The following is a 27,221-nucleotide window of genomic DNA, read 5'->3' as shown; positions in this document are numbered from 1 at the left end:
TATGTCCAACTGAGTGGTCAAACAGAGCTTCAGTAATATTTTGTCCAAAAGATGGCTAGTCTGTCAATTAAGTTTTCCTTCCTATTGAGGGATGCTGCCTTAGATCATGTGCTCACATCTTTGGTTTGGGGCTTAAAACGTAATCTCATGGCTTGGAGTTGAAGTGGGGTGAAAGCAGTGAGAGGAGGTTTGGATCATGGGAGAGCAGTACACCACAGCAGGGCTGAGAAGGTGAGAGGAGCACTCTGCTTCTCCTGGTTCCACATCAATTGTGAAATTGAAGATGTTTTTAACTTTTTGGTCAGCCATATCTTTGGGAGCAGCTCCTTGGCACAACCACACAAAAACCCCACACTGATTACCATTGTGAGGATTATTTCCTACCTCTGGGTGCCTGAATTGGAATTGGATTTTCTTTGCAACAATGAATGGACCCACCATATTCCAATAACAAAATAAATAGCAGCCGTTTACATATTAGCAAAGTATTAGGTCTAACTGGTTTATGCTTCTATTTACACTTCACACAAGCCTCCTCCCACTCATCTTAATCTCATCCTATCCACTTGCTGTTCTTTTCTCCCACATTTACCGAGCCAGCGTCCACTTAAATGCTTCATAAATAAATAAAATATCTTTGTGATTTGTCGAAATATGGACAAAAACTCTTAATTCCAGAGGTGAGGAGAGAGCAACTGCCTTTGACGTCAAGATAGTATTTGTCTGAGTGTGGGATGGGGAAGCCTTCACAAAATTGAAGTTATTGGGAAGCACAAGTAAAATTTGCAAACTGTAGCTCTGAGTAGAGCCACAGCATAAAACCACCCACATGCAGCACAAAAGGGTAATATAATTCAGAAAGGTTTCAGAAGCCAGTGTGGAAAGACGGAATGCAAAATTGTGTTGTTGTGGTGAGAATGTTCCTGAATCTGGGACAGAGGCACATTTTACAGCAGGAAGATAAAGTTTACTCTCTACATTAGCAAATGCAATTGGCAATTTTTTACACCAAGCAAAACAAATAGTTTCATAAATTATACCAAGTTGGTGCTGTTGCTAATGAACCTCAATTGTAATTGCAACCTATTGCTTATAGTGGATGTGGATGCAATATAAATTGAACAATTACAGTGTGTTGTAGAAATTAATACAGGGTCCATTGGTGCTTTGTATTATGATGGCTGATGGGGAAAATAAGCATCTGGTACAAACCCACTTTTCCTGCACCATGATAGATTTCCAATCAGCAGTATCCCTCTATCCTATGAAACAAGAGTTAATGCATTAGCTTATGGCAGAACAGGCCAGTAATATCATTCATCGGACTTCTTGCAATTTGTAAGGATGCAGGGAAAAAGCAGGGACATATGAAACTAACAGGCTGACCAAAAAACCAGCACAGTACTATAGGCTGAATGTATCATATTATGTTATTATGAATAATGATTAATGCCATGGTTATGGCATAGGAGGGGACAGGTCTTGTAGATGGGATTGGAGAGGGACAGATTAAAAAAAAACTTCTCCTAATTCTCTATTCAAAAGAATGATGAGGCCAAATGTCTCTTTTTAATTAAAGATTTTGTTGTTGGTATCCTCTGTGGAAGAATGGTATAAATGACCATTTTTTAAAAATACTGTGTTATTTCTTCAACCCAACCCTTGTGGAACTGTGATTTTATATCGACCATTACTGTTTGGGTATGAAGCATGCGATTAGAAACCTTGATTTCTTTTTGTTTTGGAAAGGAATGATTAATGAATGATCACAATTCTTTTATACCTTCGTCGTCTTTGAGAAGGTTTCTGTTGGAGGGAGATCTTGTGCACAAAGCAGATTGGTATGTCAATTCTACTTTGCATCTAAAGTGATCTTTTTACTTCTGTTTGTGTCTTTCAGGAAATTGCAGCTTATTTAATAACATTCGAGAAACACGAGGAATGGTTAACAACATCCCCTAAAACTAGGTAAGTGTGAATTGCATTCTCTCTCTCTTTATCTGCACAATGATATTGATTAATATACAGAATTGCTTGTAAATTCAGTGCTTAATTGAGAATGTGGTGATTCCTCATTTCAAGGTTCATACACCTCAGTGGTCTGACCACAACCCAGAGTACTAATGGGATAAAATATTTATTGAGCAATGCAGTTGCGGTTCTGCACCATGGTAGAATTCACGTGTTGGTGAACTTTGGCCTGCTGCTGCAACTCTAGATGAGCTAGAACAGCCTGCATTGTTCCTAATGCAGGAACACTCCTATCTAATGGAAATCTAAAGTATTTTCCTATGTCTTACCAAACTGCGTTGTCAGTCATTAGTCACAGCACCTATTAATGTCAACATCTCTCCTTCAGTACGTTTTTAATCCTAAAAATTCAAATGTGCTAATCATTGCAACCTGAGCATGGCTCACAATGGAGTCTGATTATTTTGCAGCATGGTGCTAATTTCTTTTCTCACCTCTCCTAATAAAGCTGGATTCTTATTCTGGCTTCACTTTTCAATCACTGACCCGACTGGCATGTGAAAGCTGTGAAAGAGAGAACTGGATTGGGGAGAGCAATTTGACCATATGCAACACCACATCCCAAACCTATTCTTGTAATTAAACCAATGCTAAGGCATGCACCCACCAATGAGGAGAAGTCAGTGCAATTGGAAGCAGGAACTGTTTCCTCTCTCATCATCCCTTCCCATCCAATTTATAATGTGTTGTGCACATTCACTTTAATTGTGCTGAGTGGCTTTGATCAGTTGACACTAAGCACAAAGAATGTTTGTTCTTGAATGTTGTGTGACAGATGAGGAGAGTGTGCCGTGAAACCTGAGAGTATATTTCACCATTGAAAGAGCAAGAAGTAAGCGATTTTGCTATTGAAGGTTACTCCAAGTCTTCTGTAAACTGATCTCTAAGAATGGCTTTGGAAATAAAACCAGACTGACTCCAGGTTAGGGCACAAGACAGACTCTAAACAAGTCTGCTTTAGGCCTCATAACTAAAATGCATTCTCTGACCTGCGGTATTTTATATTTTTACATTTTATATTTTATATTGTTAAAACCTTAAGTTATTTCTGGGCAGTGACTTGAAAGAAATTCTGTGATTTACATAATAATCAATCAACCTGCATCTCCATTCTAAATGATTAAAGAATTAACAGCCAACTAGGAATATTCAATACATTTGCAACAGTTGTATGACCCTTTGATCTTTTACTTATAATTTCTGTGTCCAATATATTCTCCCTCACTAGCACCTAAAGGAGGAGTGGAGCTCCGAAAGCTTGTGTTTTCAAATAAACCATATGACTCTGAGTATGATCCGGTGTCATGTGATTTTTGATGATATCTAAGGAGGTTCATAGGGAACATTATGACAAGAGATTCAGTGTGAAATCTTGGTAGTAAATGTCTTCTTCCCTTCTTCCCATACCTGCCCCATCAGCTACCTCAAATAGACTGCCAATATTAGAGTCTATGAGACTGTAATAAGTCTAGAATCTAATAAGTCTACAGAATGTGGTCACTGTTATGCAGTATATAGTCCTCTGAATCCCCAGTGTCCCCTTCTGTTTTTAGGTTAATTTAGTGATCAGGAATGGTTGTCATGAATGACTACGAAAGGAGTGAACAAATTTCCTTTTTAGCCTTTTAGGTTGGTTGCAACAAAGGTTTAAGTTCTTATCAGCCCAAACCATTCCTCTCTTCACTTAAAATCCAGTTAACTAATGTTTGCTGTAGCAGTAAGGAACCAATCACAAGGTTTTCTGGAGTTAACAAAGACCAAATTTATTAACTGGTAGCCCTGAGATAAATAATAAATAAATCCAACATATGGCTTTTGCTCAAGTCACTTGGCCTTCTCACACAGGTACTAAGATTGTAGCCTGTGTAAAAAGTGGATAGAAGTGTGTACACTTCAAAGACCTTTGGATGGTAGGAGGCATGAGATTTTAACTTGAGACGATAGTAAGTTAGTTGGTTTCTGGAACCCTCAGCATTAGCTGTCTTAATATTGTCTTAAGATATATTCTAAATTCTTCTATTTCCTGATGTCTCTTTACAGTCAGTATTGTCATTATGCATTTTCTTCTTAAGAGATAGAAGGAGGGAGGGAGGAAGGGCCATCTTTGCGGCACGGTGGCTCAGTGTTTAGCACTGCTGTCTCACAGTGTCAGGAACCTGGGCTTGATTCCAGCCTCAGTCGACTGTCTGCGTGGAGTTTACACATTCTCCCCGTGTCTGCGTGGGTTTCCTCTGGGTGCTCCGGTTTCCTCCCACAATCCAAAGATGTGCAGGTTAGGTGAATTGGCCGTGCTAAATTGCCCATAGTGTTCAGGGATGTGTAGATGATGTGCATTAGTCAGGGGTAAATATTGGATAATAGAGTAAGGGGAATGGGTCTGGGTGGGTTACTCTTCGGAGGGTTGGTGTGGACTTGTCAGGCCAAAGGGCCTGTTTCCACAATTTAGGGATTCTGTGGATTCTATTCTATCTCCAGTTTTCAGTTCTTGTTCTGCCCAAAAACATCCTTTGAGATAGCAGTTTGATTGAATGTTACATCTGCTGAATTGATTGCTTCTGGGCTTGCTAATTGTAGGCATTGCTCCCCTCAAATGTAAACATTCTGGTAAAGATGTAAGCTAAACACAAGTTGAGAACCTTGGAGTTGCTGACTGGTGTCATTTGCAATGGGTAAAATACTAATCTCAGTTTATACTATCTTTTGTTTATGGAAAAGATCATCAGTTTCATGGAACTTGACCAACTTGGAGAGTCAGATGAGGCCCGGGACTATTTTAAGTCAGAGCTTTTTTGTCTCTATTTAAAACTGTTTCAATTCATGAGAATCTCAGGTTTCAAGTCACCCAATGGGATTGTGTTAACCAATTTATACCTCATGTCTATATTAATTAGATAGGCCTAAGACTCATCAGAGCACTTCTGAGCCAGGAGGCCCAGGTTCAGGACTCACCTGCTCCAGAGGTTTGTAGTAACATCTACCATTGAGCAGGTTGATTAGACAATATCTAAGAGATCAAATTGGTGGCAGTACTCTACCCCAATGACAAGCCATCAGTGCTTGGTACTACAGTACATGACATGATATTCAGTGGTATGGATTGTTTCATAGAATTTGTGATAAAAGTCCATCCAACTTAGGAGACAAGTAGTCAGCAATATTCTATGAAGCAGCAGCAGACCAAAGGCAGCACTCCAGAAGAAAGCCTTCACCTCATAGCTGGTTACAGGCACAGATAGGAACAGATAAAACAGTGTACAGGAAGAGAGCAAAAACTAGTCACACGAGGAGGTTACATATGGGAAGGATCTGTGGGAGAATTTCAGAATTCTATGAGTAAAGTTAGAATTCCCAGTTGGGGGTGGGGGATATTTAAAATAACAATGCAAAATACCAAGCTGGTAAGATAGAAAAGGAGTACTTAAAACCATCAAGATGAGTATTGCCACCATCTTAGGCATGGCTACTGTAGACAGAGGAGGATAACAACATAAATTATACCAGTGCTGCTGAACAGAAAGGCTTCAGAGCAGAATTAAAATGACTAGCTGGTGATTATTAAGTTTTTAAGGATGAAAACTAATTTAAAAATTGTGAGTTTTGAAATGTCTGTGGTTTAGAATCAATATTTTTCACTTTTGAAACTGCACTCATGCCTTGACATCAGCCCCTTAAAGATATTTGAAGCAGTTCAGCTTGCTCCAAGAGACCAATTGGTTCAGAGACATCAATTATTACTAACCAGAAAAGGGGCAACCACTCAAAGGTTTTGTTGACATTTGTAGACTTTTGTAAGAACAAGAGACAAATCCATTAATCTACTCCCTATATTGGGAGAAGAGCAATGTTTTCTATTGTCAACTGGAGGAAGGTCCCTGACTCTATATAAAGTGTGAAAGTGTTTTATAATCCCACCATCACTGTAGGAAATTAAGAAGATAAACGTTTGCAAGGTTGGTCAGAAGATGCAAATACTGAGAATAAGAATGAGCAGCATAACTCACTTGAGCTCATTGAGAAAATGTTAATTAGGGTTGTTCAGACAACAGAACAGACTCATACGTGAACTGACGCGACAGATTTGACTTTGTTACCAGAAAATGAGTCAACACAAGATTGAGCAACATTTTAATCTTGTTTTCCAAAGAAGTATCAGTACCAAACATAAAGATAATGCTAAGTGTACTGCAGTTCTCTCGCACCATGTCTGAGGATTGAAAATGTCTACTTCACCAGGAAGACAACCATAGAATGTGAATGAAGATGACAAGACTGAATTGGAATAAGGGAGGCATTTTCAGGACAGTAGTCTCTGACTAGTAGAGTGACAGAGTGATCAGTGATGGGACCACAATTATTTCTAACATATTAATTGACTTGAATGATAGAAGTGAATGAGCTAATGCAAAGTTTGTAGGTGACATTAAAAAGCGGGTAGAAGGAAAGTAGTGGTGATAATACAAAGACTCTGAGAAGATTATAGGAACATAGCAACAGGAGTAGGCCATTCAGTCCCTCAAGCCTGTACCACGATTGAATTAGATCATGGCCTAACTCCATATACCTTTGGCCCAATTCCCTTAATACCTTTGCTTAACACAAAATTATTGATCTCAGATTTAAAATTAACAACTGATCCTACATCCACTGCCATTTATGGAAGAGAGTTCAATACATCAACCATTCTTTGTATATAGAAGTGTTTCCTAACATTTCTCCTGAACAGGAGCTCTTCATCAGGAAACGCAGGGTAGGGGCGGCCCAAGGGGGCTGAGAAATAAATGGGACTGGGGTGGGGCTGGGGGGAAGGTAGCTGGGATGAAGGTGGGGGTGATGGTGATAGGTCAGAGCGGATAGATGGGAAGGAAGATGGACAGGTAGGAGAGGTAGTCCAAGAGGGTGGTGCCAAGTGGGGGAGGTGAAATGAGGAAACTGGTGAAATCAACATTGATCCCGTGTGGTTGGAGGGTTCACTTCCCGCAAGAAGTGCTGGAGAAACTCAGCAGGTCTGGCAGAATCTGTAGAGAAAAGCAGAGTTAATGTTTCAAATCTAGTGACCCTACATCAGAATTGTTTCAAAAGAAGCGGTGCAATGTATGCACAGACTCTTTTTGCCTACACAGAATAAGGTTCAGTTAATGAATATATGTAGCTTCTAGCACATGCAAATGAAACACATTGCAAGTCAAATTGATAATCTTAAATTCATTTGTTATAGAGTCATAGAGATGTACAGCACGGGAACAGACCCTTCGGTCCAACTTTTCCATGCCGACCAGATGTCCCAACCCAATCTAGTCCTACCTGCCAGCACCCAGCCCATATCCCTCCAAACCCTTCCTATTCATATACCCATCCAGATGCCCTTTAAATGTTGCAATTGTACTAGCCTTCACCACTTCCTCTGGCAGCTCATTCCATACATGTCCCACTCTCTGCGTGAAAAAGTTACCCCTTCGGTCTCTTTTATATCTTTCCCCTCGCACCCTAAACCTATGCCCTCTAGTTCTGGACTGTCCCACCCCAGGGGAAAGGCCTTGCCTATTTATCTCCTCCATGGCCCTCATGATTTTATAAACCTCTCTAAGGTCACCCCTCAGCCTCCAACACTTCAGGGAAAACTGCCCGAGCATATTCACCCTCTCTCTATAGCTCAAATCCTCCAAATCTGGCAACATCCTTGTAAATCTTTTCTGAACCCTTTCAAATTTCATAACATCCTTCTGATAGGAGGGCGACCAGAATTGCATGCAATTTTCCAAAAGTGGCCTAACCAATGTCCTGTACAACTACAACATGACCTCCCAATTCCTGTACTCAATACTCTGACCAATAAAGGAAGTTTAATCCTTATTACTATCTGGATGTTTTCGAAAATATTATCCTGTAGTAAAGTTAAATCTATTGCTGGATACAATGTTATGAGTTTTGCAAGTGTCATGATGGACTTGGGGAAGTATGCTGGTTCATTTTCCCCACTACTCCTGGGGTTGTCACAAAGTTATGAATTTAATCAAATTACTCAAAGTTTCACACAGGCAGCATTGACTTCAAAGTGCACCCAATGTCACGAGTGTGGAGGGGGTGAATTTTAAGATAGAATTCTTCAGTCTCCTCCTCCTCCTCACTCTAGAGTATTTTATTACTGAATTCATGGTGTGAAGAGGAACACAAATGAAATCATTAACAACTATAATTTGCTAGCATTCACATTGCTTTACTAAGATTTAGTGGGAGATGTGAACATAAATGTCAAGCTTTCAACAGCTTATTCACACATTGATGCAGAGGTTGCTGCAGTACAAGCTCAGTGCTTTGCATGTTTTCACATAATTATGTGTGTTTGCCTACGTAACAATAATCACCACACTCTAAATACAAAAAATCATTTTTAGTGTAGAGGTGTTTGAAACTTGTCGACAAAGTGCAAAGTAGTAAATAAATGGAATATATCTTTATTGTATTGGTACAGCAAGTAACAGGCATACTTGCAATGGTTTACTGTTGCTTCACAGTACATCTATACTTAAACTTTATTTTCCAATGTTTGTCTCCTCTTCTCCCATCTTATCCTGACTCTTGCAGGGCAGACTTGAACAGTTTGAGCAGCAGTCCTGAGATACCTTGCTTGCATAGGCCTGTATTTTCAGATCACAGTATCAAGAATGGAAGAATTTGGAAGGGCAAAATGTATTGGCACAGGCTTGGAGGGCTGAAGGGCCTGTTCCTGTGCCTAGTTCTAATGATGCTGCACAAACAAACACCACTCAGTCTGTGCTTTTCCAAAAGAAACAGTTGAATTAATCCCACTGCTCTGTTCCTTCCCTTTCGGACTATCTTGTTTTCCCCTTCAACTACTCATCAAATTCCCTTTTAAAGTTACTATTAAATCTTCACTTTTCACACAGCTCATTTCATTTTATAATGATTTGTTGCACAAAATTATCTCCATCCCTGTCTCTGACACACAGTCCCTCATTTCTTTTGCCTATCACTCTAAATCTATGTCCTTTCATTCCTGACCCTTCTGGCACTGCTCACAATTTTTCCCTATTTCATCAGTAAAAGACATTATAACTAAATGTGGTAAGGCTCATGCAGAAGATACTGGGTAGTGTACAAAAGGCAGAAGCCTGGGGCCAAGCACAGAGCTGTATCCTCTCACTGTTATTTATGTTTCTTATTTTCTAAATTAAAACCTAACTGCTGTGCAAGATATTAATTTTGATATATGATGCCTTAAGTGAGAGCGACTTACAATGCATAGTACATGATTATATCATTCTAAAATATCCCGTTGTGCTTCACAGTTGGGTAATTTTTGAAATGTTGTCCACTCCTTAAGAAGGATACATTCAATTTGCAGGATGAGGGGGAGCAATGTTGGTGTGGGGTGGGTGCAGTGCAAAAAATTGAAATAATGAGGACGGTTTGCACATATTAGGCTTGTATTCACCAAGTAAAAAAGGTCAAGGGATTGGGGTCTTGTGATGCAGTGGGCATGTCCTTACCTCTAGACCAGAAGGTCCAGTTGAAGTCCTACCTGCTCCAGAGGTGTGTCATAATATCTCTGAACAGACTGATTAAAAATATCTGAAAGATTAAGGAATGATCTAATTGAAATGTTTAAGGTTTTTGAAGGAATCGTTAGGGTAGAGTAAGTGAAATTATTACCTCACATGGTATACATAATTTTAAAACCAGAGTGGGCTGTTCAGGGATGATATCTGGGAGTCTTCATACACACAAATACAGAGGAAATCTAGTACTCTGTCTCATGAAATGCTGTTGAAACTGAGAGTCACTTGAAAATTTTAAAATTGAGATTGTTAGATTTTTGTTTGACAAGAGTACGAACAAAGGTGGGAAAATGGAGTTAAAGTTCATGTCAGTTGTGGTCAAATTAAATAGCAGAACATATTCAAGGATTTGAATAACTTGCTGTTGGATAAACAAATGTGGTAGTTATTTTACACACAGCAAGATTCCCTAGAAGGCAATAAGGTGACTGACCAGATAATTTATTTCTGCTGGTTCTCACAAATGAAAAATTCCCACACACCCGAAAAACATCTTGCCTTTTTTAAAACATAAATTTCAACCGGTCCAATAGACGTATAAAATCACTGAAATGAACTTTTGGAAAATCCTTTGCATTTATAGAGCTCTCTATTATTTTAAAATGTTTTTAACCAATAGTCATGACAACTGCATAAGTGGTCATGTCTGGAAGATACATGTCAGAACCTTCAACAGCTGAAAGAGAAAAGGCAGGTTCATGGTTGAGGTGCATGTGAAACTGACAGACAGGATGAGACCAGCTTGTCCATCAAGCCTGCAACATGCTCCATCATGACAACCAATGATTATGATGCTCATGATCATCCATCTCCCAGCTTTGTTGGCCACATAATTGCCTGGGTGATATAGAAAACAGCAATGGAAACACAATCGGCCAACTCAGGAGTGTTCTAACATTCATCAATGTTGAAACGAGAGGTCTGATTTGGCAACATTTTGCCAGCTTTTCCTCTCTCAAGTAATTAGAGATCTGCTCTGTATTTCCAACACTTTCTACCCTTATGTACAGGTCAAGGACTTGTTTGATAAAGTGCTATCTGAAGGTGGCTGTTCCTGTCAGTTCCTGTCCACGATTATGTGATTATTCAGATGATTCAGAAGCAAGACTGTGCCTCTTAACCAGTTTGGTCAGCCCTGATCCCTGCCTGGTCTTCTGGGCCTTTTTTTTCTCATTGCATTTGCAAATATTTCCTAAGTAACAATTAGGTGCTTGTTTAATGTGAGATTTAACAAGTTTTTACATGCTTAAAGTTTGAAGCAATGGCATGACATGATCTGTGTGACTTTATCTTTACTTTGCTCTGCAAGTGATTTGTTCAGCAATTTTTGAGAAACTTAGTCAAACAGCATAAGCTTTTTCCCATTGTTTCTCACTTTTGTTTGTAGCCCAATAACAGAACAAAGCTATTTTTCCACTTTCCCATCAAACTCTCCTATGGCAAATACAGCATGGGCTAGATACAGAGTAAAGACCCCTCCAGTATGCCTTAGTCATAGACCATTCAGATCTGTTTGTGTGAAACTGCTAATCAGTTACTGATGGTTGTGCTGCAACCTGTGGCCACTATCCTAAGTTCATTTCACAAAGGACTTTGCAATCACTAGGCAAAGGAGAGTTTTAATTAGTAATTTGGAAGGAAAGATACTTTATGGTAAATTATATTAGAATGATACTCTGTGAAAGGAGACCATTCAGACCATTGTGCTGCTCCTGTTAGTAAATAGGAGCAGCACAATTTGTTCCACTTTATTGTGGTGCATTCATTATATTGTTAAGATAGACAGGTGAAGGGCTGTGTTTTTTAAGTACCACAAAAACTGATGGGCCATATGGGTAGTAGTCACGAAGCAGGCATACAAAATGCTTAATCTTGTAAATAAGCCAAGTATCAAAAAAGAATTAATGTTTTGTTTCATACCTTCGCCAACTGGTGAGGGATCAATTTAACACCATTCGCTCTGTTCTTTCGTTAATACATAGCAGATTTTTCCATGATTAATCCAATTTTCTTTTGGACGTTAGAATATGTTAAAAATCTTAGATCTGCCCCACATTCCTATTAATGTTTCAATGGTAAATTGTTATGTTTGCACTTCTAATGGAAAGTACCTCTGGTAATTTTATCAAAACAATTACCTCCAATGATAGTAAGCAGTAAGATCATTGGCTGGAAGGAGTAATTATAGCTTGACATGTTTACATAGACAATGTATTTTGTGAATGTGGACAGAATGAAAATATATATTTAAAAATAGTGTAAGTTACTTTAAAATGTTTATAGCATTCAATTACATCCTTTTGTCCCAATCTATTTAGCCCTAACCCTGTAACTGTATTTCACCTGAAAGACATAGTCTTTTTGTGCAGTGCAAAGGAGGATTAGCTAGTAGCACTGATTCTGAGCATTCTGAAACATTTTATTGAATTTGTTGGCCTGTCAGAGATTCCTACATACAGCAATACACCTTTTCCCATAGTAGAGAAAACCCTGTAATACATTGTGTCAGAAGAGATGCTGTAGAATCACTTGAGATGATGAAAACGCTCTTGAATTTGTCATTTGTTTTCTACACTGTTGACTGTTCCCAGCCTTTGAGTGTTTTCAGGTACTGAAAATTTGATTTGTAATGAAGAAAAGGAGAATCATCGTCAAGGATGAGTTGCTAGAGAGTTAGCTGTCACAAGATTTAAGACTACATAGCCCAATAATAATGGCATAATTAAGTTACTGCTTAGACATGTAGGATGCAGGGACCATTGGATTCAGGTTGTGTTGTGTGTAATGTCAAGTCTTGAGCCTAGTCTGAGATGATGAATCTGACAGATTTAATTTTTGTACCCTCAATAGCTTGTTGCCTTAAAATGAATTTTCCAAAAAGTTATTAAATCAGGAAGGGTCACAGATATGACTCCCTATCAATGCTGAGTAAGCTGACCTCCATTTTGGTTACAGAAGGATCACTATATTAAGGAGAAAGATCACCATTCTGTGACCCCCTCCATAATGCCTTTGGAGATGTTTGGTTGAGGAGAGAATTGATACTGCTTGACTCTGCCTTAAGTGAGTAAATGGTCTGTCAGTGTTCACAGAATAACCACATATATGAGGAACAAGCACTGGACAGAACTATATCTAAAGAGGCAGAAAGCAATAAAATTAGATGGAAAATAGTAAATATGATTTGTTTCAGTGTAAACCTAATCAGCCTGTAAAAATTAAAAAGGCACAAAATACTGTGGCAAAGGTTTGATGGTGCCCCGAATCAGTCATATAAGGTCTTCTCTTCAAGCGTTTGGCCACTTTGACGTGTCAATTTGTTTGATAACATTTATGTGAAGCACCTTATACACCTTGCTGTCTAAAAAGCATTGTTACATATCAAATGACCAGGAATATCATCACGATTCGTCCAGTCAGATTATTTCATTCTTAGAGGTTGTTGCTTTATAATATTTGCCATGACCGCATTTGCAGGAGGAGGAAGGAGAATCTTCTGTACAAAATCAACACAGTTTGGTTGAAAAGGCATGTTGTAAGTAAAAACAAAATCTTCTGAACTTACAAAGTAGTTCACGTAATCCCGGAAAGGGTATAATGTCTAGTTAACTTTCAAGGCAGAGCTATCAGTCTAGCTCAGAGTCATTCGTTGATTCATTTATCAGAGTCCAGTTACTGCTTGCTTTTAACATCAACTGATTTTTTTTGTTGAAGACGTTTGGCAGAGTTCTTCACAGTTGCTCAAAATTTCATGGAATCGCAACAGGAGATGTGTACACTGTTGGAAAAACATGAGTTGTAATATATTTATGATATATTATCATATTATCAGCATATCATATATGTGTTGATTCATGGATTAAATCAGGGAAATGGTACAAGTTAGGATCATGATTTAATTTTAGAGAGAATGTCTTTTGGAACTCTCACAATAAAATGTTAAGATCGTTATTGTAGACTTAAGTGGAATCCAGTGACACCAGATTTTTCATTTTTAGTAGGCCTATCTAAGAGACTTGCTGCTCAATAATTTCACTGGGATCATTGTTCAAATGCATATCAATCTATCTTCATGGATGTTCTGTTATTAATTTATTTATTTTGTGGGATGTGGGCATCACTGGTTGGCCAGCATTTATTGCCCATCTCTAGTTGCCCCTTGAGAAGATGGTGGTGATCTGCCTTCTTGAACTGCTACAGTCCACCTGCTGTGGGTTGTCCATTATGGAGGAAATTCCAGGATTTTGACCCAGTGAAGGAACGGAGATGTACTTCGGAGTCAGGATGGTGAGTGGCTTGGAGGGGATCTTGGAACTGGTGGTGTTCCCATACATCTGCTGCCCTTGTCCATCTAGATGGAAGTGGTTGTGGGTTTGGAAGGTGCTGTGTGAGAATATTTGGTGATGTTCTGCAGTCCATCTTGTAGATAGTACACACCGCTGCTACTGTGGGTTGGTGGTGGAGGGTGTGGTTGCTTGTGGATGTAGTGCCATTCAAGGGCACTGCTTTGACCTGGATGGTGTCAAGTTTCCTGAATGTTGTTGTGGCTGCCTTCATCCAGACAAGTGGGAAATATTCCATCACACTCCTGACTTGTGCCTTGTAGATGGTGGGCAGGCTTTAGGGAATCAGGAGGTGAGTTACTAGCTGCAGTATTCCTCGCTTCTGACCTGCTCTTGTAGCTGCTGCATTTATGTGGTGAGTCCAGTTGAGTTCCTGGCCAATGAAAACTTCCAGGATGTTGATAGTGGGGGACTCAGTGATGGTAACACCATTGAATGTCAAGGGATGGCGGTTAGGTTGTTTCTTAATGGTGATGGTCATTGCCTGGCATTTGTGTGGCATGAATGTTACTTGCCATTTGTCTGCCCAAACCTGGATATTGCCCAGATCTTGTTACATTTAGACTTGGACTGCTTCAGTATCTGAGGAGTTGCAAATGGTGCTGAATGTTGTGCAGTCATTGGGGAACATCCACACTTTTGACTTTATGCTGGAGGGAAGTTCATTGATGAAGCAGCTGAAGATAGGTTGGGCATATGACACTACCCTGAGGAACTCCTGCAGAGATGTCCTGGAGCTGAGATGACTGACCTCCAACAGCCACGACCATCTTCCTATGTGTCAGGTATGACTCTAACCACTAGAGAATTTGTCCCCTGATACCAATTGATTCCAGTTTTACTAGGGCTCTTTGATGCCACACTCAATCAAATGCAGCCTTGATGAGAAGGCTGTCACTCTCACCTCACCTCTGGAATTCAGCTGTTTTGTCCCTAGTGAGAAGATTTGAGAAGATTTGTAGCTCAGGTTGAGGTTTTAGATGTAGGTTTGCTCGTTGAGCTTGAAGGTTCATTTCCAGACATTCTGTCACCCTCGTAGGTAACATCTTCAGTGGGTCTCAGGTGAAGCACTGCTGAAAATTCCTGCTTTCTATTTATATGTTTGTGTTTCTCTGGGTTGGTGATGTCATTTCCAGTGGTTATGTTATTTCCTGTGGTGAAGTAACTTCCTGTTCCTTTTCTCAGAGGGTGGTAGATGGGGTCCCTGTTTGAACCAAGGCTTTAATGAAGTCAGGAGCTGAATGGCCCTGATGGATCCAAACTGGGCATCACTAAGCAGATTATTGCTGAGCAGGTGCTGCTTGATAATACTGCTGATGACACCTTCCATCACTTCACTGATGATCAAAAGTAGACTGATGAGGTGGTATTGGGCGTGTTGGGTTTGTCCTGCTTTTTATGCACAGAACATATTTGGGCAATTTTCCATTTTGATGGATAGATGCCAGTGTTGTACTGTACTGGAACAGCTTGGCTGGGGAGTGGCAAGTTCTGATGTTGGAATGTTGTCAGGGCTTGTGGCCTTGGCAGTATCCACTCCTTGCAACTGTTTCTTGATATCATGTGGAGTGAATTGAATTGGCTGAAGACTGGTATCTGTAATGCTGGGGACCACTAGGGAGGCTGAGATAGATCATCCACTTGGCACTACTGGCTGAAGATTGCTGCGAAAGCTTCAGCCCTATCTTTTGCACTGATGTGCTGCGCTCTTCCGCTGTTGAGAATGGGGATATATTTGTGGAGCTTCCTCCTCAGTGAGTTGTTTAATCATCCACCACCATTCATGACTGGATGTGGCAGGACTACAGAGCTTAGATTTATTAGATAGGTTGTGAGATTGCTCAGCACTGTCTATCACTTGTTGCTTAAGCTGTTTAGCATGCAAGTCCTATTTGGTGGCTTCACCAGGTTGACATCGCATCTTCAGGCATGTCTGGTGCTGTTCCTGGCATGTCCTCCTGCACTCTTCATTGAACTAGGGTTGATCCCTGTGGCTTGATGGTAATGGTTGAGTGAAGTGATATGTCGGCCATGAGGTTACAGATTGTGTTGAAGTACAATTCTGCTGCTTTTGATGGCCCACAGTGCCTCGTGGATGCCTAGTCTTGAGTTGCTAGATCGGTTCGAAGTCTTCCCCATTTAGCACGGTGATAGTGCCACTCAACAAGATGGAGGTTATTCTGAAAGTGAAGATGGGACTTCATCTCCAAGAGGACTGTGAGGCGATCACTCTTATCGATACTGTCATGGACAGATGCAACTGCAACTGGCAGATTCATAAGGCTGAGGTTGAGTATGATTTTTCCTCATGTTGGTTCCCTCACCACATGCTACAGACCCAATTTAGCAGCTATGTTCTTTAGGACCCAACCAGCTTGCTCTGTAATATCACTGCCGAGCCACTCTTGGTGGTAGACATTGAAATCCCCCATCCAGAGTACATTTTGTGCCCCAGCCATCCTCAGTGATTCCTCTAAGTTGTTGAACATGGAGGAGTGCCAATTCATCAGCTGGGGGAGGATGGGATGTGGTAAGCAGCAGGAGGTTTTCTTGCCTATGTTTAACCTGAAGCCACCAGTACTTCAAGGGGTGCAAAGTCAATGTTGAGGATTCCCAGGGCAATCCTCTCCCAACTGTAAACCACTGTGCCGCTACCTCTGCTGGTGGGTCAGGACATATCCAGGGATGATGATGGTGGTTTCTGGGACATTGTCTGTAAGGTATGATTCTGTAAGTATAATGATATCAGGGTGTTCCATGACTAGTCTGAGACAGGTCTCCCAATTTTGGCACTAGCCCCCAGATGTTACTGAGGAGGATTTTGCAGCATTGTCAGGGCTGTTTCTGCCATTGTCTTTTCCGCTGGCTAGGTTGATACCAGGTGATCGGTCCAGTTTCATTTTTTTGAGACTGTAGTAATTGATGCAACTGAATGGGTGGTAGGTGATTTCAGAGGGCAATTGAGAATCAACCATATTGCTGTGGTCACATGTAGGCCAGATCAAATAAGGATGGCAGATTTCCTTCTCTGAAGGGCCAATTGGGATTTTTCAACAATCGACATTAGTAGTTTCTTATATCCAGACTTTTTTTTATTGAGTTCAAATTCCACCATCTGCTGTGGCGGGATTTGAATCTGGGTCTCCAGAACATTAGCTGGGCCTCTGGATTAATAATCTATCGATAACACCATTGGGCCATCACCTTTCCTTGCTTTGTCCCATGACTCCAATGGTATTCCTGGCAATGAGAAATGGCCATAATTATATCCCTTTTTCTCATAGGCAACCATAACTCCAACTTTTTTGCCAGCCGAAAAGCTAATTTTATCAAGTTCTTCCCTCGTAAATTAGTTAATTTGTTGCTGAGATACAGATTTTCAGAGACCCTTTGGTATCTAATAATTGTACCTTCATATTCTTCGAATAGAGTCATAGAGATGTACAGCATGGAAACAGACCCTTTTGTCCAACTCATCCGTGCCGACCAGATATTCCAACCCAATCTAGTCCCATTTGCCAGCACCTGGCCCATATCCCTCCAAACCCTTCCTATTCATATACCCATCCAGATGCCTTTTAAATGTTGCAATTTTACTAGCCTCCACCATATCCTCTGGCAGCTCATTCCATACACATTCTCCCCTCTGCATGACAAAGTTGCCCCTTAGGTCTCTTTTATATCTTTCCCCTCTCACCCCAAACCTATGCCCTCTAGTTCTGGATTCCGCCACCCCAAGGAAATGACTTTATCTATTTGTCTTATCCATGCTCCTCATGATTTTATAAACTTCTATAAGGTCACCCCTCAGCCTCCAACACTCCAGGGAAAACAGCCCCAGCCTATTCAACTTCTCCCTATAGCTCAAATCCTTCAACCCTGGCAACATCCTTGTAACTCCTTTCAGAACCCTTTCAGGTTTCACAACATCCTTCCATTAGGAAGGAGACCAGAATTGCACGCAATATTCCAACAGTGGCCTAACCATAAGGTCACAATGTCATAGAGATGTACAGGACGGAAACAGACCCTTTGGTCCAACACATCCATGTTGACCACATATCCCAACCCAATCGAGTCCCACCTGCCAGCACCTGGCCATATCCGTCCGAACCCTTCCTATTCATATACCCGTCCAGATGCCCTTTAATTGTTGCAAGTGTACCAGCCTCCACCACTTCCTCTGCCAGCTCATTCCACACATGCTCTACTCTCTGCATGAAAAAGTTGCCCCTTAGGTCTCTTTTATATCTTTCCCCTCTCACCCAAAACCAATGCCCTCTAATTCTGGACTCCCCCACCCCAGGGAAAATACCTTGTCTATTTACTCTATCCATGCGCCTCATAATTTTATAAACCTCTATAAGGTCACCTCTCAGCCTTCGACATTCCAGGGAAAACTGCAATAGCCTATCCAACCTCTCCCTATAGCTCAAATCCTCCAACCCTGGCAACATCCTTGTAATTCTTTTCTGAACCCTTTCAAGTTTCACAACATCCTTCCAGTTGGAAGGAGACCAGAATTGCACGCAATATTCCAAAAGTGGCCTAATCAATGTCCTGTACAGCCGCAACATGATCGCCCAACTCCAGTACTCAATACTCTGACCAATAAAGGAAAGCATACTAAACACCTTCTTCACTATCCTATCTACCTGCGACTCTATTTTCAAGGAGCTATGAATCTGCAATCCAAGGTCTCTGTGTTCAGCAACACTCCCTAGGACCATGAAGTGTATAAGTCCTGCTGAGATTTGCGTTCTCAAAATGCAGCACCTCGCATTTATCTGAATTAAACTCCATCTGCCACTTCTCAGCCCATTGGCCCATTGGCCCATCTGATTAAGATCCCGTTGTAATCTGAGGAAACTTTCTTCGCTGTACATTAAACCTTCAATTTTGGTGTCATTGCAAACTTACTGACTATACCTCTTATGCTCACATTAAAATCATTTATATAAATGATGAAAATTAGTGGACCCAGCACCGATCCTTGTGGCACTCTACTGGTCACAGGCCTCCAATCTGAAAAACAACCCTCCACCATCACCCTCTGTCTTCTACCTTTGAGCCAGTTCTGTACCCAATTGGCTAATTCTCCCTGTATTCCATGCGATCTAACCTTGCTTACCAGTCTCCCATGGACAATCTTTTTTTTTATAATATATTTTTTTCAGAAAAAATAGATTTTTAAATATTACAACAAATACAAAACAATGCAATTCAAAACAGTACAAAAATAGTACAAAACTAAACCCAAATAATAAAAAAAATTTCCCCAACCCACCCTCCTATATGAATGTATAAACATATATAGAGAAGTATAAAATTTTAAAAAACCGAAACTAACTATTTAACTAAATAAATAAATAACTAACAACAAACAAATAAATAGTAGTAACTCAGCCCAGCCAAACAAAACACTCATACATTCACAGTTCCTCCTCCCTGGATATTGGAGTCATGAAACACAATCATTACAGCTATATAAAAGCCCTTGTTAGTGTGGCAGATAAATCTGTGTCCAGGTATTTCAAAAAGAGTTGCCATGTCTTGGAAAAATTCTCAGTTTTGTGGTGTACCATATTTGTGAGAAAATCCAGGGATATATGCTCCATAACAATCTTCCGCCAACCTGACAGGCCTGGAGGGGTTTTCTGATATCCAACCCAGCAAGATATTCTTCCTTGCACAGAACGTAAGAATATTGAAAAGTTTTTTTCTTATGCGAGTCTGCAGGAAATACAATGGGTAGGCCCAAAAGGAGAGAAATAGGGTCCTTCTCCACCCCATACCTAAAATCCTCTCCATTGTACCCACCACAGTGCTCCAATATGTTTGAAGATTTGTCAAGAAAATGTCTTACCCAAAGACAATGGGTAAGAGTGCCCGTGCAGACCTTGCACTTGGGACATGCTGAAGATACCCCGGTTTAAATTTTGACAAACGGTCTGGGGCTAAGTGGACCCTGTGGAGAATCTTCAACTGTAAAGCATGGGTCCTATTGCAAATTGATATCTTCCTTGCATTCTCCCAAATATCCTCCCATGCCTCTGAAGAAACTTCAACACCCAGCTCTCTTTCCCACATCTTGCAGAGTTGATCAGACTCATCTGAGGTGGCACCCCCCCAATTGGTGATATAGAGTACTGACAGAGAGTGTACTCTTAGCCCTTAGTACCCCTCTTTCTATATCAGATTTGTAGGGATCAGTCAAAAGTGTGGTCTTTTTTTGAATAAAATCCCTAACTTGAAAAAAACAAAAGAGGTCTCTATTAGATAACTTGTACTTCCGTACTAACTGATCGAAGGACATCATTACATCTCCCTCAAATAAATCACCCATGCAAGGTATACCCCTAGCTGCCCAACGTTTAAATCCTGAATCTATCATACCTGGTTGAAAACCCAGCATACCCACTAAAGGTGTAAAACAAAGATGTTTTGCCAATATTACCTTCCGTCTGCCGAATTGCCATCCATGCTTTAACAGTATTGATGACTATTGGGTTATGGCAATATTCCCTAATTGTCCTCATTTTGTCCAAAAACAGCAAACTGGTAAGGGGGCACCTTGCCTGGGAGGCTTCGATATCTAGCCGTATTGAAAGAGGGTCTCCACAAACCCAATCACTCATGTAGGTAAAAGTGAGCTTAATTGGTAATTTTTAATGTCCAGAAGGTCTACTCCCCCTAATCTGTGAGGCAACTGCAGTTTGGCTAATTTAATGAAGGGCCGTAATGAAGATAAAGGAGCTGAACCAACCATTCAAACTCCTGAGTGTTTGTTTATTGAAAATCAGGGGGAGCATCCGTATAGGGTATAGCAAACGAGGGAGAATATTCATCTTAATAAGCGCTATCCGACCCAACCATGAGACTGGAAGTGCCTCACATCTTTGGAGATCTTGTTTAATTTTTTTCAAATAATTGAGTAAAATTGGCTTTGACCAGCCAGTCCAGAACTGGAGTAATGAATATGCCCAAATACACAAAACCCCCCTGTGACCACCTAAGTGGGAATCGATAGTCACTATCAAGAGCCAACTCTTTCGTAAGACCACCCATAGGCACAGCCTCTCATTTAGCAAAATTAACCTTATAACCTGAAAAAGCACCAAACACGTGAATGCTTTGTATCAGGCAAGGCACTGAAACTGCTGGATTTGTCAAGAAAATTAGAACATCATCTGCACACAGCGAGATCTTATGTACTTTTGACCCCACTTCTTGAGCTGATATATTGAGATCCCCACGAATGGCCTCCGCCAACGGTTCAATCACCAACGTAAAAAGTAATGGTGAAAGGGGACAGCCCTGCCGGCTGCCCCTAGAAATATTAAAATTGCTTGATCGTACCCCGTTGGTAATGACTGCAGCGAGAGGTACACTGTAGAGAACCTTTACCCATCTTATGAAAACTTCACCCAGACCAAACCGGTCTAGAGTATAGAAAATGTACGGCCACTCAACTCGGTCAAATGCCTTCTCTGCATCTAAAGAAATCATCAATCCCTGTATTGACTGCTGTTGGCATGATTGAATTACATTAAGCAGCCTCCTAACATTATTGGAGGATCTGCGATCCTTTATGAAGCCCATCTGATCCTCTTTAATAATAGAGGGTAACACAGTCTCCAGCCTTAACATGAGAGCCTTAGAGAGGATCTTAAAGTGCACATTTAAGAGCGAGATGGACCTGTATGAAGAACAGTCTTCTGGATCCTTCCCTTTTTTGAGGATAAGTGAAATATTGGCCTCTCTCAGAGATGGTGGGAGACACTCATGACTGTATGAATCATTAAACGTATTCAGCATCGGGCCTGACAGTATACTTATAAATTCCTTATAGAATTCACTGGGAAGTCCGTCAGGACGGGGCGCCTTTCCACTCTGAAGCTGCCTCACAGCTTCCAGCACTTCTTGCTCAGATAATGGGGCATTGAGAAAGGACTGTTGTTCGGGAGTCATACCCGGGAGCTTCGGATCTCTAAAAAAGGATTCCATTTTGGCCTGCCCCTCCTCACAATTCTCAGACTGATATAACTTAGAGTAGAATCTCTGGAACGCCACATTAATCTTTTTAGAATCACATGTTAGGTTCCCAGACCCTTCCCTAATCACTGTAATGGTTTGTGGGGCACTTGTCTTTCTGGCAAGGTATGCTAAGTATTTGCCTGGCTTGTCACCATGCTCCTATAACCTTTGCTTTGCAAAAGCCAGCTCCTTCTTTGTCGTCTGTGTGAGCATAGAATTTAGTGCAGACTGCAGTGCCATAATCCTCTGTAGTTTGAATGAGGGTCTGTCAAAATAGGCCTTCTCGGCTGCCTTCAACCATGCTTCAAGGAGACATTGCTGCTCACCCTTCTGCCGCTTCCTCCTGGTGGAATATGAAATAACTAACCCCCTGGCATAAGCTTTGGCAGTTTCGCAGAGAACAGATGAGCTATCAACCGAGTCTATGTTGATGTCTAGGAATGCCCAAAATTCCCTAGAGAAATACTCCACAAACTTACTGTCCATGAAAATAAAGGGGTCCATTCGCCAGTACCTTGAATCCACTGTAACATCCTTAATTTTAAACATGAGGTACACTGGAACATGATCAGAGATGGCAATATTACCAATCGTACAGGATGCCACCAGATCCAGGGTTACCGCAGGGGTCAGAAGAAAATCAATCCTCGTGTGACATCTGTGCAGAATGGAGAAAAACGTGAAATCCCTACCTGTAGGGTGGAGACACCTCCAGACGTCCACCAACTCTAATTCCTCACACAAGCCCAATAACTGTTTAGTTTGTGCAGAGGGTATCGAGGGACCTTTAGGCAACCTGTCTACTGTGGGGTCCATGAGGCAGTTAAAATCTCCCCCTATAATGATGTGCCGAGACTTGAGACTTATCAGTTTAGAAAAAGCATCTACCAAGAATTTAAGGGGATGAGCTGGGGGACAATAAACATTTAAAATACCAAATTCTTCCCCATTTATCAAGGCTTTAAGAATTACAAACCTCCCGTTTGTGTCTTTAACACATTCCAACAATTTAAATGAGAGATTTTTCCTAAAAATTATAGCCACTCCCCTACTTCTGGTATTAAATGATGAAAAATAAACTCGGTCAAAGCCATTCTGCTGTAATTTCAGATGCTTTTTGTCCTCCAAATGTGTCTCCTGTAACAAAGCAATATCCACCTTCTCCTTTCTAAGACTCAAGAGTACCTTCTTCCTCTTAATTGGTGAGTGACTTCCCTTGATATTCCAGGTACACCATTTAATAAAATCATTAGCCATAATCTTCTGCAATTACATTTAAATTCCAGAGAGGAGGAACCCAAACCACAAATTGCTGAGCCTTGGTGTTGCATGGTCCACCAAATATAAAAACTACATAAACTAAAACCACTACATTTAACAAACATACAAAACTATTAGAATAAAAAACAACAAAAACCAGAAAACAAACCAACATATAAAGCACCAATAGCGCTGAGTAGGGGAACTCTCCCCCTACCTGGAGGGGGCAACTACCCGTCCCGAACTGCCCATAAATAGGCATCTAACCATCTCAACCACTTCACTTCTCCCAGTTAGAGCCGCATCGCAAGCACAAGCTAAAAAGAATAAACGCCCCATAGAATATCAATATGAATAAAACAACATTCTTTTATAAAAAAAAGGGAATAAATACCCCACCCATCCTTTGGTATGTCCTAACTTAGAAATTTAAAATGTACTTCTTAACCACCGCCAGACATAATTTGAACCAAATTATTAGCAATAGAGAAAAAAAAGGGGGGAAAGCAAAGCTCCAACCGGATTTCCTCCATTTCTTTTACAGAATGATAAACACATAACCAAGCAACATTATTCATAAATACTACAATTGTTTAAATTAGGTTAGTTTGTCCACAAAGTCTCTTGCCTTCTCCGATGTGTCAAAGAGATGCATGGATCCATCTAAGGTGATCCGTAGCACTGCCAGATATCTCAGGGAGCACTGAATCCCAAGCTCCCTCAGCCTTCTCTTGACACCATCATACGATTTTCGTTTCTGGATCACCGCCGCTGAAAAGTCCTGAAAAAGCATGATCTTAGACCCCTTGTAAATTAGGGGCTTTGAATCGTTCCCCTGGAGTCTGGAAACCTCCATGACTCTCTCTTCTTATCCTGGTTATGATGGAACCGCACCAGGAAAGGATGAGTACGTTGACCTAGACCCGACCTCCGTGCTGCGACCCGGTGAGCCCTCTCTATCTTCAATCCTCTCATGCCAGTCTCCAAGTCAAGGAATTTCGGAAGCCAATCTTCAACAATTCCATAGGCCGCTCACCTTCCTTACCCTCAGGCAGACCGACAATCCGAATGTTTTATCTCCTGCCCCTGTTTTCAAGATCATCCACTTGGTCACGCAAATTACGAACCTGCGTCTTCAGGGCTTGGATCTCATCCTTGAATGAACTGGCATCAGCTTCCACCACTGTGACCCTGTGCTCCACCTCATCCGTCCTCTTCTCCAGGTCTCCCAGCTGCTGCTCATGCTTCTGCAGCATGAGAGAGACTGGAGCCAGTTTTTCTTCAATCTGTTTCCTCAGCATCTTGCGAGATTTCAAGAGCTGGTTCACCAGGTCTTGAGCTGCAGACCTGGCCTGGGATGCTCCTCCTCCCTTTTTAGGCATTTCTGGACAGCTGAAAATAATGGTAAGTAAAGTTTTAAATGTTCCTTGGGGCTCCACAATCTTTCCAACGCCCCAAGAAATCCTGATGACCTGGGTTGGGTGGGTTAAAGGACCGTCCTGCTCCTGCTGCAATGCGAAGCTCTGCAGTGTGATCTTCTCAGATCGCTGCCATCTTAGATCCCCTCCCCCCATGGACAATCTTGTCGAACATTTTACTGAAGTCCATATAGATCACGTCTACCACTCTGCCCTCATCAATCTTTTTTGTTACTTCTTCAAAAAACTCAATCAAGTTCATGAGATATGATTTCCCATGCACAAAGCCATTCTGACTATCTCTAATCAGTCCTTGCCTTTCCAAATATGTGTACATCCTGTACCTCAGGATTCCCTCCAGCAACTTGCCCACTACCGTTGTCAGGCTCACCGGTCTATAGTTCCCTGGCTAGACCTTATCACTTTTCTTAAATAGTGGCACTACATAGGCCAACCTCCAGTCTTTCAGCATCTCACCTGTGACTTTCAATGTGAGGATGTGCACAATATCGATAGGATATTCAATGGTGTGTGGAAAGGAGAATCATAATGGATAAATGTACACAAACACCCACACATCCCCCCAACCATTACAAATATATTCACACACACCTGTTCGATATTTGGCACTGATGAGAAACATCTTGGTTATTTCATCTTTCCATGGCTCATAGATACTAATTGGTAGGACAGATTGTTAGCCTCACTGTCCTAGCTCAGAGCAGCTTACTCCGCATAGATTGACAATTGAATATTGATCTATTTCAAACCTACTACTGCTCTGACACCATTCAGAATGCAGATAATGCGAAGATATTGGATTTTTCTCATGTTGTTGAGGGAAACAGGTACTGAGAGCCATCTGAGGGCAAACGAGGAGTATGATCAACACTGTTGTCATACTAATTGAAGTTAAATTAAGATCCTAAACTAGTGAACATTTAAGATCCTACAGTAGACTTCACCAGTTTCCTCATTTCCCCTTCCCCACCTTAGCCCAATTCCAACCTTCCAGCTCAGCACCATCCTCATGACCTGTCATACCTGCCAAACTTCCTTCCCACTTTTCTGCTCCCCCTCCTCTCTGACCTATCACCTTCATCCCCACTTCCATCTACCTATTGTACTCTTGGCTACCTTCTCCCCAGCCCCACCCCCCCCTTCCATTTATCTCTCCACTCTGGAGGCTCCCTGCCTGCATTCCTGATGAAGGGCTTTTGCCCAAAACGTCGATTTTTCTGCTCCTCGGATGCTGCCTGACCTGTTGTGCTTTTTGAGCACCACTCTAATCTAGACTCTGATCTTCAGCATATGCAGTCCTCACTTTTGCCTAGTTAAGACCCTACAGCATTCCTTCCAATAATGAAACTTAGAAGCCTTCAGCAGGTCTAGGATAATGTTTTGGCCTGAATGGCAAATGGAAGGTAATGTTCGTACCAAATAGATTGTAAACAATGGCCATCTTGTTCTTTCTGGCAATACCAGTGGTCACTTCTGGCAATACCAGCAATTTTATGATCCATTCGAAATGGTCGGAAGAATGTTGTGATGAGTTTTCATATAACTATATGTTTTGTTAGGCTATTTAAATATTTTATAGTCAGTGACATGTGGGGTCTGGTAAGGATGGTAGATTTTTTTCTTTAAAACATATCAGTGAACCATTTGGGTTTTTAAAATACTCCAGTAACTTTATGGTAATTTTTATGTATATCAGCTATTCACTTTCAGACTTTTTAAACTGAAGTCAAATTGCCAAACTACCATGCTGGGATTTGAATTTACCTTTGCTGGCTTATTGGTTCAGTAATATGATCACTGCGGACAGAGGAAAGTCTCATTTTCAGAAGATTCATGCAGATAGAACATTTGTTGAGCACAATGGCTTGTTTCTGTTCTAAAAATTTTGCAGTCCTTATGATCTTAGTTGTTAGGATGCCTCGGATATGCTGAAAGAACACAGCAGTTTATTAATATTACATTAGAGAAATGATTTATTCTGTAATGAAATGCTAAATTATTCAGATTACATGTAGAAATGGATAATTTATTATGCAAAACTTATACTTATTAATAGAATTCCAATTTATTCTATCGTTAGAAGTAATTAGACTTAGGATGCATTTAAATTGCTTTGCTAGAAAAGTTGCATTTAACAGTGTAATAAATTATTTTATAATCTCTTCAGAAGCTGCACTGTTTCAATTTACAATGAACTGAAACTTTGGAATTACCTTTCTTGAGCTCTCACAGTGGCACTGACACTCATTGTATTGCACTGTGCAGATCAAGAAGGTCCCAGCTTTAATTCCCAGTCTCTGCTGTGCTAGCTTGCTTCACTTCAGTGGCAGTGAGAATATAAGTGTCTTTTCTGCATCTCTTGGGTTGGAAGGGGATGAGAGTCAGCCAGACTGCTCACTCTGCACTATGCCAAATGTGTGTATGGGGGTCAGGCACCAGTAGTGTTAGGCTGTGATGCCCTCTGCAACTGGATGCACTGCTGACAATCAGTATCAGCTTACACAACTAAAAGCATATCAGTGATACTTGAGGAT

The 27,221-nt window shown here is 41.0% G+C and overlaps 1 protein-coding gene across 7 annotated transcripts in view; it reads left to right on the top strand.

Annotated features, from left to right (window-relative positions):
* Positions 1-27,221, top strand: part of camta1a (calmodulin binding transcription activator 1a) — a 1,308,418-nt gene that overhangs the window by 616,135 nt on the left and 665,062 nt on the right. For all 7 annotated transcript variants that reach the window (XM_072586311.1, XM_072586310.1, XM_072586307.1 and 4 more), the window contains one exon: positions 1,901-1,968. In XM_072586311.1, the coding sequence (XP_072442412.1) occupies positions 1,901-1,968 (68 nt within the window). The remainder of the gene's footprint in view (positions 1-1,900; positions 1,969-27,221) is intronic.

The sequence above is a fragment of the Chiloscyllium punctatum genome, chromosome 16 (genome assembly GCF_047496795.1).
Source record: "Chiloscyllium punctatum isolate Juve2018m chromosome 16, sChiPun1.3, whole genome shotgun sequence".
NCBI lineage: Eukaryota > Metazoa > Chordata > Chondrichthyes > Orectolobiformes > Hemiscylliidae > Chiloscyllium > Chiloscyllium punctatum.
This window is presented reverse-complemented; position numbering and strand designations above follow the sequence as displayed.